We start from the raw sequence: 13,450 nt of genomic DNA on the forward strand, positions 1-13,450 counted from the left end.
TCAGATGTTACTTGGTGTGCACCTGATGACTCTGATCCAACCATGATGAGAGAAGAAACATAGAAAAATGTAATGAAAATGGCTTTTCAGGTACACTTGGTCTGTCATTTGGAGAGTTGCTTTTTGCATCCCTGAGGAATTACATCTGTTTATGGGAAATTCTGGATTTTGTCACTGAGGATTTTACTTGCCCCAGAGAAAGCCTCTTGTCCACCGTTTTTTGGTGTGCTTCATAGAGATCATGGCCAGAAACTCATTCCGTGGGTCGAAGTACAAGGCAGAAGCCAATCATGATGGAGATTTTGGCTGTACACTCAAAGAGCTTCGCTCTCTCATGGAACTCAGAGGGGCAGACGGATTACAAAGAATCCAGGAATGTTATGGAGATGTTCAGGGACTCTGCTCCAGGTTGAAATCATCACCAATAGAGGGTAAATATTACCGTTGCTTCTAGTGGTGCACCGATTAGGAAATTTGAGGCCGATACTGATCTCCAATTTTTTAACACTAAGATCGACCAATACTGATTTTTTAAAAAGTGCCCTTTGCCACACTTTTGCAAGTTATATTGTGCAGTTATATGTTTATGCCCCACACAGTTAAATTACGGTAACACTTTACAAAAGGGTTCCATTTGTTAACATTATTTAACAACATTACTGTAGTTAACATGAACTAATGAACTTAATGTTAGTTTCAACATATACTATTACATTTTTAAAATCATAAGTTGTATTAGTTTACATTAGTTAATGCACTATGAACTAACAATGAACAATTGTAATTTTATTAACTAAAATTACAATTAATAAAGGCTGTAAAAATATATTGTTCATTGTTTGTTCATGATACCTAATGCATTAACTAATGTTAATGAATGGAACCTTTTTATAAAGTTGCCAAAATTACATTAAAATTACTGTGATTAGTGATAATATGACCAACATTAATCTGATTTAAATTTAGATCCTCACAAAATAGCACTGAGTGACTGATGAGATATTGTGTCTCGTTTGGAAGGCTGCATGCTAGGTAGGACGTGTCCTTTGAAGGCTGCAGTATACCCAGTGTGCTCTTTTAAACAAGCCTCGTTTAAACGAAACGGCCTCCGTAGGACAAACAGAAACGGAACGTATCATGGTTGCTATGAAAGCACGCCACTCTTTAACATGCGCGAGTGCTTTGAGTGAGAAAAGAACAAAGTCCCTCTGGAAGGGAATGTATGAGGTACATTTTAGGAGAGTTATAATGATGAAATGATAAAGAGAAAAGAAAATAGATTTTACAGGTGTACTTTTAGTCTAATACTTTATTTTGATTATATATTAATATAATTATACATATTATATACTCTGCACCCATCTACTGAGGTACTTCATCTTGGGAATTAACATTAATTGCGTTTGAACATCAAAAATTGGCGTTATTTTTTTAGACATTTCCGTTGAAGCAAAGAATTGTGGGTTATGAGTGCCCATGAAGGATATACCTCTTGCATCCTCCGAATTCCCATGAAAGAAGGCTGCATTCGAAGTGTTCTACTCACTTTTATTAAACGAGACAGCCTCGATGACATATGCGGCTGATAAATGCCACCTCCGGAGGACACATCCTTCAAAATGAGACACAGCCATTGAGAGCACCTGGAGAGCGCAAATGTTTGATTGACACCACGAGTGAGCATATTGAAGGGAGTGAAGCTGAAAATGCTCATGATCGCTCAAACAGTCTCTATCGCTCAACACAACGTCTGATTGTCACAACTCACGCTACATCACGCATACTCAGATTTAGGGGCCGTTTACACGACAACGTTTTCAACTAAAAACGGAAAACTTTTTATGCGTTTTGGCTGTTTGTTTACATGACAACGGCATTTTGGGGCCTGAAAATGAAAACTTTTGAAAATGGGTTTCAAAGTGCAAGTTTTTCCAAACGATGCCGTTATCGTCTCCATGTAAACATACAAAAACCCGAATTTGTGAAAACGATGACATCATACGCATGTGTATTACATGTTCAGTCTATAGGCATGCGCTCGAGTACTTCAAAACAACGCACGAGACATTCAAAACTACAGTGGCGGACTACAGGCCTGTGTTTGTGCTGCTCAAGATTTTGAGTTTATTGACGCTTCTCCAGCAAAGTAATTGTAGTAATAAAGCAACCTCATCGTCCGTCCAGACAAAATTGCTCGATGCTTTCGCCATCTTCTTTGTTTGTATTCACCGCTCTGTGGAAGAATGCTTATGTTCGCAGGCGCGTAGTGTTTCTTTACAAAGTGACATCGCCAACTACTGGCCTGGCATGCATAATACAGTGTTTTTAGTCATTTTTGCGGATCCGTGTGAACGGGGATCGTTTTAACAATGTTGTCGTCTGTACGTGAAACTTTTCAAAAACGCAAAGGAAAAACGTTTCAGTTTTTAGTACATCGTTGTCGTGTAAACGTACCCTTATATATGCATGTTTATTTGTTGTTTAATTCGTTTTATACCTGTTTGCAGTCTCTTTATCCTCTGTGCTCACAGTGCAGAGAGTCAGAATAACTACCGTAATGATTCTAGAAAATGGGCAACTTAACCCTTGTGCGTCAATAAAAAAGTTACTCAGAGGTCCCTCGAGGACAAAAATGTCCACGTCAAAAAACTGCCATAATAATAGTATGTATTAATATTATTTTCCACTTTCAATGAGTAAATTGTTTTAACCAACATTAACAAAAATAATTTATTTTCCATATACTAAATGCCAAGGGGAAATTTTGGGGGGGATTATCACGGTCTGGGATATGTCAATGATTAGCAACAACATTGAATTTGATGCATTATTATTTTTTGTGCAGTGTCAGACTTAAAAAAAAACTCACACTCAGTACCTTAGAGGACAAAAATATCCACGTCAAAAAACTGCTATAAAAATATGATATATTAATATTATTTTCCACTTTCACAGACTTCGATTTTTTAACCAACATCAGTCCTGATCATAACTACCAAATATTCATTCATTTTCAGGATTTTAACCCTTTAAATACCAGTTTGTTTACATAATGCCACTGTTGTTTTTCACACACACACACACACACACACACACACACACACACACACACACACACACACACACACACAAACTTGTTTTTATATCATTGTGGGGACTCTCCTTAGACTTCCATGCATTTTATGGATTTTATACAGATGTAATGATAATTTCTATCCCCTAACCCTACCCCTAAACCTAACCCTCACAGAAACCATTTTGCATTTTTACATTTTCAAAAAAACATAGTTTAGTATGTTTAATAAGCCATTACCCTTGTGGGGACTGCTGGCTGGTCCCCACAAGGTAGGTGATCTCAGGTTTTACTAAATGTCCCCACAGTGTAGTATAAACATGTACACACACACACACACACACACACACACATTTCTCAATACTCACATACAAAACACACTCTGACATCCATACCAACACACCCACACAATTTTAGCTGCATCATTTATTCAGTTGGCCTGCAGTGCTCTATAATACAGCAAACAGAAAATAGGAAAAAAGCATGTATTTGCTCCATAGGCTAGACATGAGAAAAAATGGCGCCATCTTGTGGAAAATATAAAAAAATTAACATTTTGAAGCCAGGGCTCTGGAATGAAAGCATAATATCATAGAATTCATGATTTTATGCTTTAATGGCACTGGGATCAAATATTGCATTTTTGTCCTGAATGTCCTGAGTGTAACTATTTTGTGTACACAGTGTATTATAGATGTATTTTAGGAAATGAGGAATATCAAAATTCCCCCCAAAATACACACCTTTGGCAAAATTTATGCCGTGGGCATTAACACAGCCAGAATGATCGAAAAAACAAAAATTAAAAAGACAAAAATGTCCCGAAGGTCGCATAAGGGTTAATATTCATACACATTTTTAAAATCAAACCTGCATATTCATCTGAATAACAGCATGTCTGAAAGTTTAAATTCGTGAATTTCATAGAATTGCCAACAATTTACCCTCCTGAGGCCACACTGTCATGCATCAAGAGCTGAGAAAGCGCTCATTCACTAAAGTAGCAGTGTATGTGTGATTCCCTGCATGCTGCAAAAAAGATTGGCCCTAAATCTAGGCACGATTTAGATCGGTGGCCGATCGATCGGTGTACCCCTAGTTGCCTCAAATGTTTTGCATTTAACTACATATTGACAATATGCACTGACATGTCTTTTTTATTACCAAAATCTGCCCATTTTGTGCTTAAGGGGCCAATTCACAATGAACACATTCTTGCATCTGCTGTTTTTCCATTGTTTTTCTATTTTAGCATGCTCTAGATGGACCTGTGGTCCATGGCACCTCATCTCATGTTTTTTTCAGCGACTCATGTTTGAGTGCCTAATTTTTTAGATGCTGTGTCAGGTTAAAAAGAATGATGACTTTTAAAAACTTGCCTCGTGACACCTGCGCTCTGTTCTGTTCATTGCGTTGTGTCTAGCACATTTAGTCTGGTTGGCTCCTACACTGTAACCAGGTGAGATATGATACATTTTTATTTAAATCTGAGATTTTGTCTTAACCTAGTGCAACAAGCATGGAGCAATAGGACTCGTTTGGTTCATATTTCTGTGGCGTTGCGCTGGGTACCCCACCCCATTGTGAAATCTCATTAGTTCAGAATCCTGCTACAACTGTATATTAGCATCAAATATCTTCTGATTGGTTGTGATTATGTCATGTTGTGCAGCAGATTCGCACCCAGTGTAGACAGACAAATCGCTTGTCGCTGGAAACCTGTTGCATCCTAACAGACACGGATAGGTTAGAAATTTTATATCTGTTGGGCAATCGAATAACGAAGAAGTATTCAACTCTGTAGAGCCTCAGTTAGGTCTTTTTCAGTGAAAGGGATTTAGTCAAGGTGATGGTGGTGTAGCCTATAATTGAGAAAGGTCTAGGCTTATGACACAAAGGTTTTAGTTTCAAACTCCTCAAGGGTTGATCCATGAGTTATTACCATTTTGTCCTTGAGCATTACACTTATCTTCAGGTCACTTAAGGTGGACTGTCCCCTTAAGTATACATTGTAATTGCTTTGGAAGAAAGTGTCCACTAAATTAATTTGTAATTTGTAGTTTCAGGTATTCTTTTTTAGTCACTTGTGTGAATAGCATTGTAGCTCCTTTCAAGAACCATATTTTGGCTTTGTAAGGCATTGTCAGCCTCTGTCTTGTGTCCTGTGATACAACTAGTTGTGATTGTATTTTATTTAGCCAGTAGCTAGTCTTTAACATGGCTGTTTTTGAGCAAAAAAATGAAAATAAATATATATATATATATAAATATATAAATATTTTCTTTTCTTATTTTATTTCACTTCTATCAAAATGTAGCCTTGTCATGGCAGTTTACCTGAAGAACACAAAATGTTTGGATATCTTACACATGATGTACACGTGGTCAGGAGCAGGTGCAAATTTTGTTCGTACCAACTAACATTTTGAAAATACGAAAACTTTACGAACGATTTACACACACAAAAAATAGTTCTGCTCCTGTTTCATGAATGAGGCTCATTGAACGTATCCACGTATCCAAGGGTTAATTAACCTAGAACAGGGGTCCCCAAGCTTTTTACTGCCAGGGCCAGGTCACTCTGTTATGTTTTTAAGGGGGGCCGGAGTGAGCCTACAGTATTTTTGCCACAGAGATTATTCTTCTGCTTTTATTACATTGATTAATTTTACAAATAAAATGTATTCCCTGAACATAATTTTAATATTGGTAACTTTACTGTACTTATAAATTTCTTAGCAACTTGCTTTAAGATAGGCCTACTTTGTCATTGAATACGTTATCTCTGTTCACTGACGTGTGCATATCAAGACATGAAGAGGGGGAAAGGTCCAGTCATTTCAACAGATCTTTTATTATAAGTTTTTCTACTGTGGGCTAACGAGAAAAAACTTCAAATCTGTGTAATGTGTTACATCTTAGCTTACTTCATCTTACATCAGTGGATCCATCCGTTGGTTCAAAGAACTTGGAATAGGTACTCTATACAGTGGTGGTGATTTCGATTCATCTCAGCGACTCGAGTCTTTTGAATCTGTGCACCTAAAAAGATTCTCTCAGATTAGTTTATCGATTAGTTCATTGACCATTTCTGCATGTTACGTTTTTGCGCCAGTAGATGGCGCCAAATGACCATCTTTTCCGCTTTGAACGAAAACATTGCACAGTTATTCACAATCAGAACAAGTCTAATTATCATTTATTAAAATTTGCATGTCAGCACTACTAAGAGTTTTCAGCACTTGAGAGTGATTAAGCATCATAAGCATTTCCCCACAAATGACAACAAAGCATATCTATCATATTGTGCAACTGCTGAGCAAGACTTTTTATCAAGCAATACAAAAAAGACAACAATACTGGTCTAAAAATAATTATGAGTTTCAATAAAGTCAATATGTCATTGTAATAAGTTGTTTATCACTCCATTGTTTTCACAATTCATCCAGCGCATTTTCTTGTTGAACGAGATTGACTGATTCATTCATGTTGTTCGCGAACGAGGGTACTAATACATTCAGTTGGTTCTTGAACGAGACATCTAAGACTCAAACAACCGACTCGAAGTTCAGTGAAGGGGCGTATTCCTTCAGTGGGTGAAATCAATGATATGTTCCTTAACAGACCGCACGTGAATGCTATTGGCTCACGCTTCCAGTGCGGCCCGGTCAAAATGTTTGTCAGGCACGGTTCCACGTACCGGTCAAAACATTTCAGAGGGCCAGATTTGGCCCGCGGGCCATAGTTTAACCTAACCCTAACCTAACTAACCCTAACCCCTGACCTAGAATATAAACTTCTAGCTAAATTACAGCTGTTCTTCTCTGCCAAAGATTTTTATGACATTATACTGCCTGTATGACTTTTACGGTCCTTTACTATTGTTGCTTTTCAGATTGATTGTTGCTTTTCAGATTGTAGGATATAATCCAAGTGAGATCTTTGGTAAAAACCATGCCATACTGTGCGACATTATGTATCGTAGCCATAGCCAAGACTTTGGTCCAAAGCATCCCGACTGATAGCGTTGATTGTGTATTTTACTGTATCTCATCTGGTTGTCGCAGGAGTAGTCACACTGTACGATTGTGACACAAAATTTCGGACACTTCCAGAACTTTGTCAGAGGCTAAGATTATTTGGCCACTGGTGAACATGTCGCACTAAGCGATCAAAGACTGCTGATTTTGCCCTACGACAAATTGGCGTAATCGTGTCCAAAATTGTACAGTGTGAACATGGCTTTACTCGCTTTGTTTTGGAACTAGTTATCAAGGCCAGGTCATGGATTTTGGGGTTTCTCTCCAAAATGTCCCCCTTTTTCATTTTATTCATCTGCTGTCTGTTTCCAGTTTAGACCAATCCCTTTTCATATGATTTCAGCATGCTCAACGTCAATCATTTGTCTAACACCATGAAATCAGCTTATGTCTCTCTGTCAAGCGTTTGTTTGAGTCGTACCTCCTATTAAAATGTAATCTTGATTTTTGGTTTAAGTCTGGTTTAAGTTGGATTTTGTCCAGCTCAGCTATTTTTTCAGTGATTTTGATATGCCACACATTTAGCTCTGGTATGTGCCATAACAGTCAGTCAGTTGATTTACCTCATGTAATCCCACTCACCTCAAACTGCGGCGCTGAGGCAGGCTCTTCATAGCTCTGCTTCACGCCATAATCTCACTGGCTGCAGCTCTGCTGCACGGAATTTACAGTACATTCATTTTTGCCCTTGCCAAGAGTGGGTAAAACCTTTGTGGGGGCAGAGAACTAGCATTTCGTAATCGAGGGAGGAAGAGAGGGATTACACACTGTTTGTGTTCATGCTGTTCTCTTGGTCACTTTAGGGTTGAACATTTAAAAATTCAATCCAATTGTTTTTGTTTAAATGGGACAGATCACCCAAAATGAATATTCTGTCATCATTTGCTCATCCTCGTGTTTTTCGTAAATGAAACAATGGCAGAATTTTCCTTTTTGGGTGAACTTTATCAATAAAAATACATTACAATTCAACAAAATTCTAAGTTGGAGACATAATGATGCAATATAATGCACATCAGTCATTTTAGAAAATGGTTCAATCAGCATGTTTTACCCCTGTACTATTTTAAAATGTTTCTTTTTTTATGTAACAACTGCTAACTCAAAATATATAGCTTTACTTTTAAGTTGATTTAGAGATGTTTTGGTGATCTAAGATCCAGATTTAATTCAGGACCCAGAAGTGGCGGCCCAACACAGTACCGAAATTGTTTATTGTACAAAATTGAATTTCGATGGTTTCATGCTCTTAGCAGCCAGTAGTTCACTGCACAAATCACGGTCAACACCTCATGTTTTCTTTTACCTTCTACCATAGTTTTGTTCATTGTTTTCAAGGATGAGGGCATGTCTCACAACCTGTTCATATTTGCATCTGGCAAATTTGTCTAGCTTCTATAAAGTGACAGATTTGTACAAAAATGTTGTAGAGTTTAATAGGACGAACAGCCTTTGACATCAAAAACAAAGTCATGGTGTTTTCTTCTTCCTTTTAAAAGTGGATAAGCCGATTTATTTTGCTAACCTAACTTTGCACATTCATTTGGTTAGATGCACTTTATTATTTGCATTTAGCGTGGGTTTTCCCTCCTGTCCGCCACCAAATCAGAACAGACCTGCAAATCATTTTTGGGTCAAGGTCGAAAAAATGTATTTATTTTTACTGAATATTGATGGAGCAACATAATTTGTGTGAAAATAAATAACAACGGAAGGTTGTTTAGATTAAAATTCTGTTTTTAAAAAAATGTGGTGATGGAGCCTTTTATTTATTAAAGGCTCCCTCACTTGGGGTAAAATGCCATTAGGGGGGTTAAATTGATATAGTGTATATACCAGGACAATAGTTATAAAGGGCACAATTTGTCAACTAATGCAAATAATTCTGAAACAGAACGATGCTTTTTTGAAATTAAGATGATGCTTTCTCAAAATAACTTCTTCAGAAAAAAGTCAACCATTTCCTGTTAATTTCAAACACATTTGGCATTTTATTACATCTTAAGTATTCTATAAACAAACTAATCTTTATTATGATGGGATGAATCAATGTGAGCACATTTTTCATAACAAATCTATTCGCCCCACTTTAAAAAAATTATAATGGGTTCAATAGGGGCCTTTAGCCCCTGCAACAGGGGGCTTTTTACCCCAGATACTATATTTTCACTTATTGGACAGTTATTGAAATTTTTTTTGATTTAATGACCTTAAACAAAACTGAAAATGATAAATTAATATTTTGTCTCAAAAGAAATGTGTTAATTTCAGGGATTTTCATTAGCTATATAAATTAGCAAAATTTAAAAAAATAATAAATATGAGATCAAATTGCCTCAAAATCAAACTATAGACACCACACGCAAAGATCTCAAGGAACAGGAACATTTTGCAGTGTATATTGAAAAAAGGTGTTTAGGAAAGTACTGTGGTAGTTTTTGTTGCTATTTAGTGTTTTGGGAGAAAATAAAATCAATGGAGCCTTTTACCCCACGGAGCCTTTAACCCCATAGTACCCTATATATTAGACATTCATAAGAAACATTACATATTTGTTCTGGTTATTTGCTCTTAAAGGGCATTTTTTTGGCAGAAATTCTCAATATTTTTGTTATCAAAGCAGTACTAACATTTCTTTTGCTCTTTCCTGCCTTCTAGGGTTAAGTGGTCATTCTGATGACATTGCAAGAAGAAAAGAAGAATTTGGAAAGAATTTTATACCTCCTAAAAAGCCAAAAACATTCCTTCAGTTAGTGTGGGAAGCGTTGCAGGATGTGACTCTAATTATATTGGAAGTTGCAGCCATAATATCCTTAGGCCTTTCCTTCTATAAACCTCCTGATGCTGAGAGAGAATGTGAGTACTGCAGGGGTGCTATGAATAATATGCCTCGATTTCTATTGCTCATCGCTAATGTTGAATAACCATGAATTTGGAATTGAAACATTGCCTAGAGAGGACATCATGCTATTATGTATTCAGCTCACACAGGCCTTATTTTTTTTTTTTTAGCAAAAGATATTTCTAATATATTTTTACCTGAGCGCATGGTGTACATTTAGCAGTAAAATCCTGCAAATCTTGCTAATTTGTGTGTTTTAAATTTTACAGTTCCTCACTTACTGTACAAGTGCAACTAAAGGTCCTCAAAGGGATAGTTCACCCAAAAATTAAAATTCTGTCATCACTTACTCACCCTAATGTCATTCCAAACATGTTCGACTTTGTTTAAAAAACACAAATGGTGAATTTTTGAAAAATATCCTGGCCCAGCCCCAGTGCTCATTAATTTTATTATATGAAAAAAGAGTGGACACGATATTCTATTCCATATTAAAGGGATATTCATTTAAAATAGCAGTATCTCCTAAATTAACACATTAAGACTTTTAGTTGTTAATGTGCCTATTTTAAGTGAGTGTGTTATTGGTGCAGTCTGTGGCAGGGCAGCTGGAGCAGTTGAGGATGAGGGTGAGGCAGAGGCGGGGTGGATCGAGGGAGCTGCCATCCTCCTGTCTGTCATCTGTGTGGTTCTCGTCACTGCCTTTAACGACTGGAGCAAAGAGAAGCAATTCCGTGGGCTGCAGAGCCGAATCGAACAAGAGCAGAGGTTCAATGTAGTCCGAGCTGGACAGGTCATTCAGATTCCTGTGGCCGAGATCGTGGTTGGAGACATCGCTCAAGTCAAATATGGTAACATAATAATCTTCCTTGAGAGTCATCTCTGGTATTTCTGTATTTTAATTTATTGGAAAACTAAACTAAACACTATGTAATCAGACTAGCATAATTACATAATTTGCAGGGGCCCACCAATACTGCAGGGGCCCACCAATTATTGTTTCATCTCAAAATAATTGTTGTGTGAAAAAAATAAATAAAATGATAATATGAGTTAATTAAAATCAAAAGCTAAAGAAGCTAAAACTCAGCTACATGTTGCATTGTCCCTCCCATTTTTAAAAATGAATTAAAATTAAAATGCAATGTACAAGTCTACATCAGTGATTATTTGAATGGCTTTGTGATGCAACCATCATAACAATGTTAATACATGAATATGGTACTAAACTCATGTTATAATAGGCCAGGCTTAAAATGCAAAAATTTTTGTACAGTATGTAACAGCGGATCCCTGCTGTTCTCTTTACCCAGGACTGTTAAAGGGATAGTTCACCCAAAAATGAAAAATAAGTCATCATTTACTCAGCCTCATGTTAAAATACTTTCTGTCTTCCATGGAACACAGATAGAGATGTAAGGCAGAATGCCTCAGTTACCATTCACTTTCATTGTATGGAAAAAAGATGCAGTGAAAGTGAATGGTGACTGAGGCATTCTGCCTAACATCTACTTTTGTGTTCTATGAAAGTCCTGCAGGGTGAGTAAACAAGAACAGAATTTTCATTTTTGGGTGAACTATCCCTTTAAAGTATATGAAATACAGTGTTGTCTTTGGGTTTTTTTTTTCGTGTGTTGTTGTTATTTATTCTCTTGCATTGGCAGAGCCTCAGTGCTTGATTTAAAGCCTCTCTTTTGGCATGTGGTGCCTCAGACGAAACCATCTGTCCAATGCTCTGTGCTTGCAGGTGACCTCCTTCCTGCTGATGGTGTGCTAATCCAAGGGAATGATCTCAAAATCGATGAGAGTTCGCTCACTGGAGAGTCTGACCATGTCAAAAAAACTTTGGACCAAGACCCCATGCTGCTTTCAGGTTTTGCTTTACTTTATTTAAAACAATGGTCAATTTCTGGTAACAAGCTAAGTAAAAGTTTGACATTGTAATACACCTTTTTTGTTCCCAATTATTTGATGAATAAACACAAAAATAAGTGTACACCATGTAAATTTGATAGTTCAGTTGATCAAATATCTAAACTACCATGCAATATACTAATGTTGTTTTTGCTGGTGCATAGTGTACAAGAAATGTAAAACACCTTGGGGCAGAAATACCTCCAAAAGTGATTTAAATGCCTGAGATTTTTAAAACATAAAAGCATTACTATAGATAGTAGAGAACTGTCTAATCTAACAAAGGGACTGGACAAATATTTAAATCTGTTTTAGCAAAGCGTTTAATTGTTATGAAATCTTGTGCATAATATAAAGAAAATTAAGTACTGAATGACTATTTTATGAGTAATAGCCAAAATGTATTTAATTTATACATACAATGTACATTATTTATGGTTATAAAAAAAAGCCCTCATAACAGCAAAAAAGACCCCTAAAAATCATAACCTGGAGGCAAATGTTGCTTTTTAAAGGAATAGTTCACCCAAAAATGAAAATTCTCTCCTTATTTACTCACCCTGATGTCATCCCAGATGTGCTTGACTTTCTTTCTTCTGAAGAACATAAATTAAGATTTTTTTAGAAGAATATTTCAGTTGTGTTGGTCCACTCAATGCAGGTGAATGGTGGCCAGAACTTTGAAGCTCCAAAAAGCACATAAAGGCAGAATAAGTTGCCATATGACTACAGTGGTTAAATTCCGGTCTTCGGAAACGGTATTATAGGTGTGGGTAAGAAACAGATCGATATTTAAGTCCTTTTTTACTTAAAATTCTCCTCCCTGCCCAGTAGGTGGGAATATGCACAAAGAATGTGAATCGTCAAAAACAAAAGTAGAAGAATGTGAAAGTGAAAGTGGAGATTGATAGTAAAAAGGACTTAAATATTGATCTGTTTCTCACTCACACCTATCGTATCACTTCTGAAAACATGGAGTAAAACCACCCAAGTCTTATGGATTACTTTAATGCTGCCTTTAGGTGCGTTTGTGAGCTTAAAAATTTTAGTCACCATTCCCTTGCATTGAATGGACCAACAGAGCTGAGATATTTTTCAAAATATCTTCATTTATGTTCAAGAAAAGAAATAAAGTCATACATATCTGGTATGGCATGAGGATGAGTAAACAATGAGAGAATTTTCATTTTTGGGTGAACTATCCCTTTAATAAAAGGTAATACCTACCACTCGTTTTTAAAATTAGGCTATAATATGTCGCTTTTGGCTTGTAGTGTTATTTATATGGTCACGTTAAGTCCATATAAAATGATATAACATAATATGCTTTTATCCCTATTTTACCTTGTTTACCTCAGGCACACATGTGATGGAGGGCTCAGGTAAAATTCTGGTCACTGCGGTAGGCGTGAACTCTCAGACTGGCATCATCTTTACTCTGCTCGGAGGCGGTGAAGATGATGATGATGACAATGAGGAGAAGAAAGAAGAGAAGGAGAAGAAGAAAAGAGAGAAGGAAGAGAAAAAGAGAGAAAATGAGAGGAAAAAGAAAGAAAAAAAGAAAAGTAAGTTGCTCAAGCT

At 36.7% G+C, this 13,450-nt stretch overlaps 1 protein-coding gene across 1 annotated transcript in view; it reads left to right on the forward strand.

The window, feature by feature from the left end:
• The window catches only part of LOC127437178 (plasma membrane calcium-transporting ATPase 1-like), a 36,107-nt gene that overhangs the window by 5,101 nt on the left and 17,556 nt on the right, over positions 1–13,450 (forward strand). Inside the window, exons 2-6 of the mRNA XM_051691929.1 lie at positions 5–431; positions 9,772–9,969; positions 10,549–10,806; positions 11,703–11,828; positions 13,228–13,434. Coding sequence (XP_051547889.1) covers positions 242–431; positions 9,772–9,969; positions 10,549–10,806; positions 11,703–11,828; positions 13,228–13,434 — 979 coding nt within the window. The 5' untranslated portion in view covers positions 5–241. The remainder of the gene's footprint in view (positions 1–4; positions 432–9,771; positions 9,970–10,548; positions 10,807–11,702; positions 11,829–13,227; positions 13,435–13,450) is intronic.

Source organism: Myxocyprinus asiaticus, chromosome 48 (assembly GCF_019703515.2).
Source record: "Myxocyprinus asiaticus isolate MX2 ecotype Aquarium Trade chromosome 48, UBuf_Myxa_2, whole genome shotgun sequence".
NCBI classification, from domain to species: Eukaryota; Metazoa; Chordata; class Actinopteri; order Cypriniformes; family Catostomidae; genus Myxocyprinus; species Myxocyprinus asiaticus.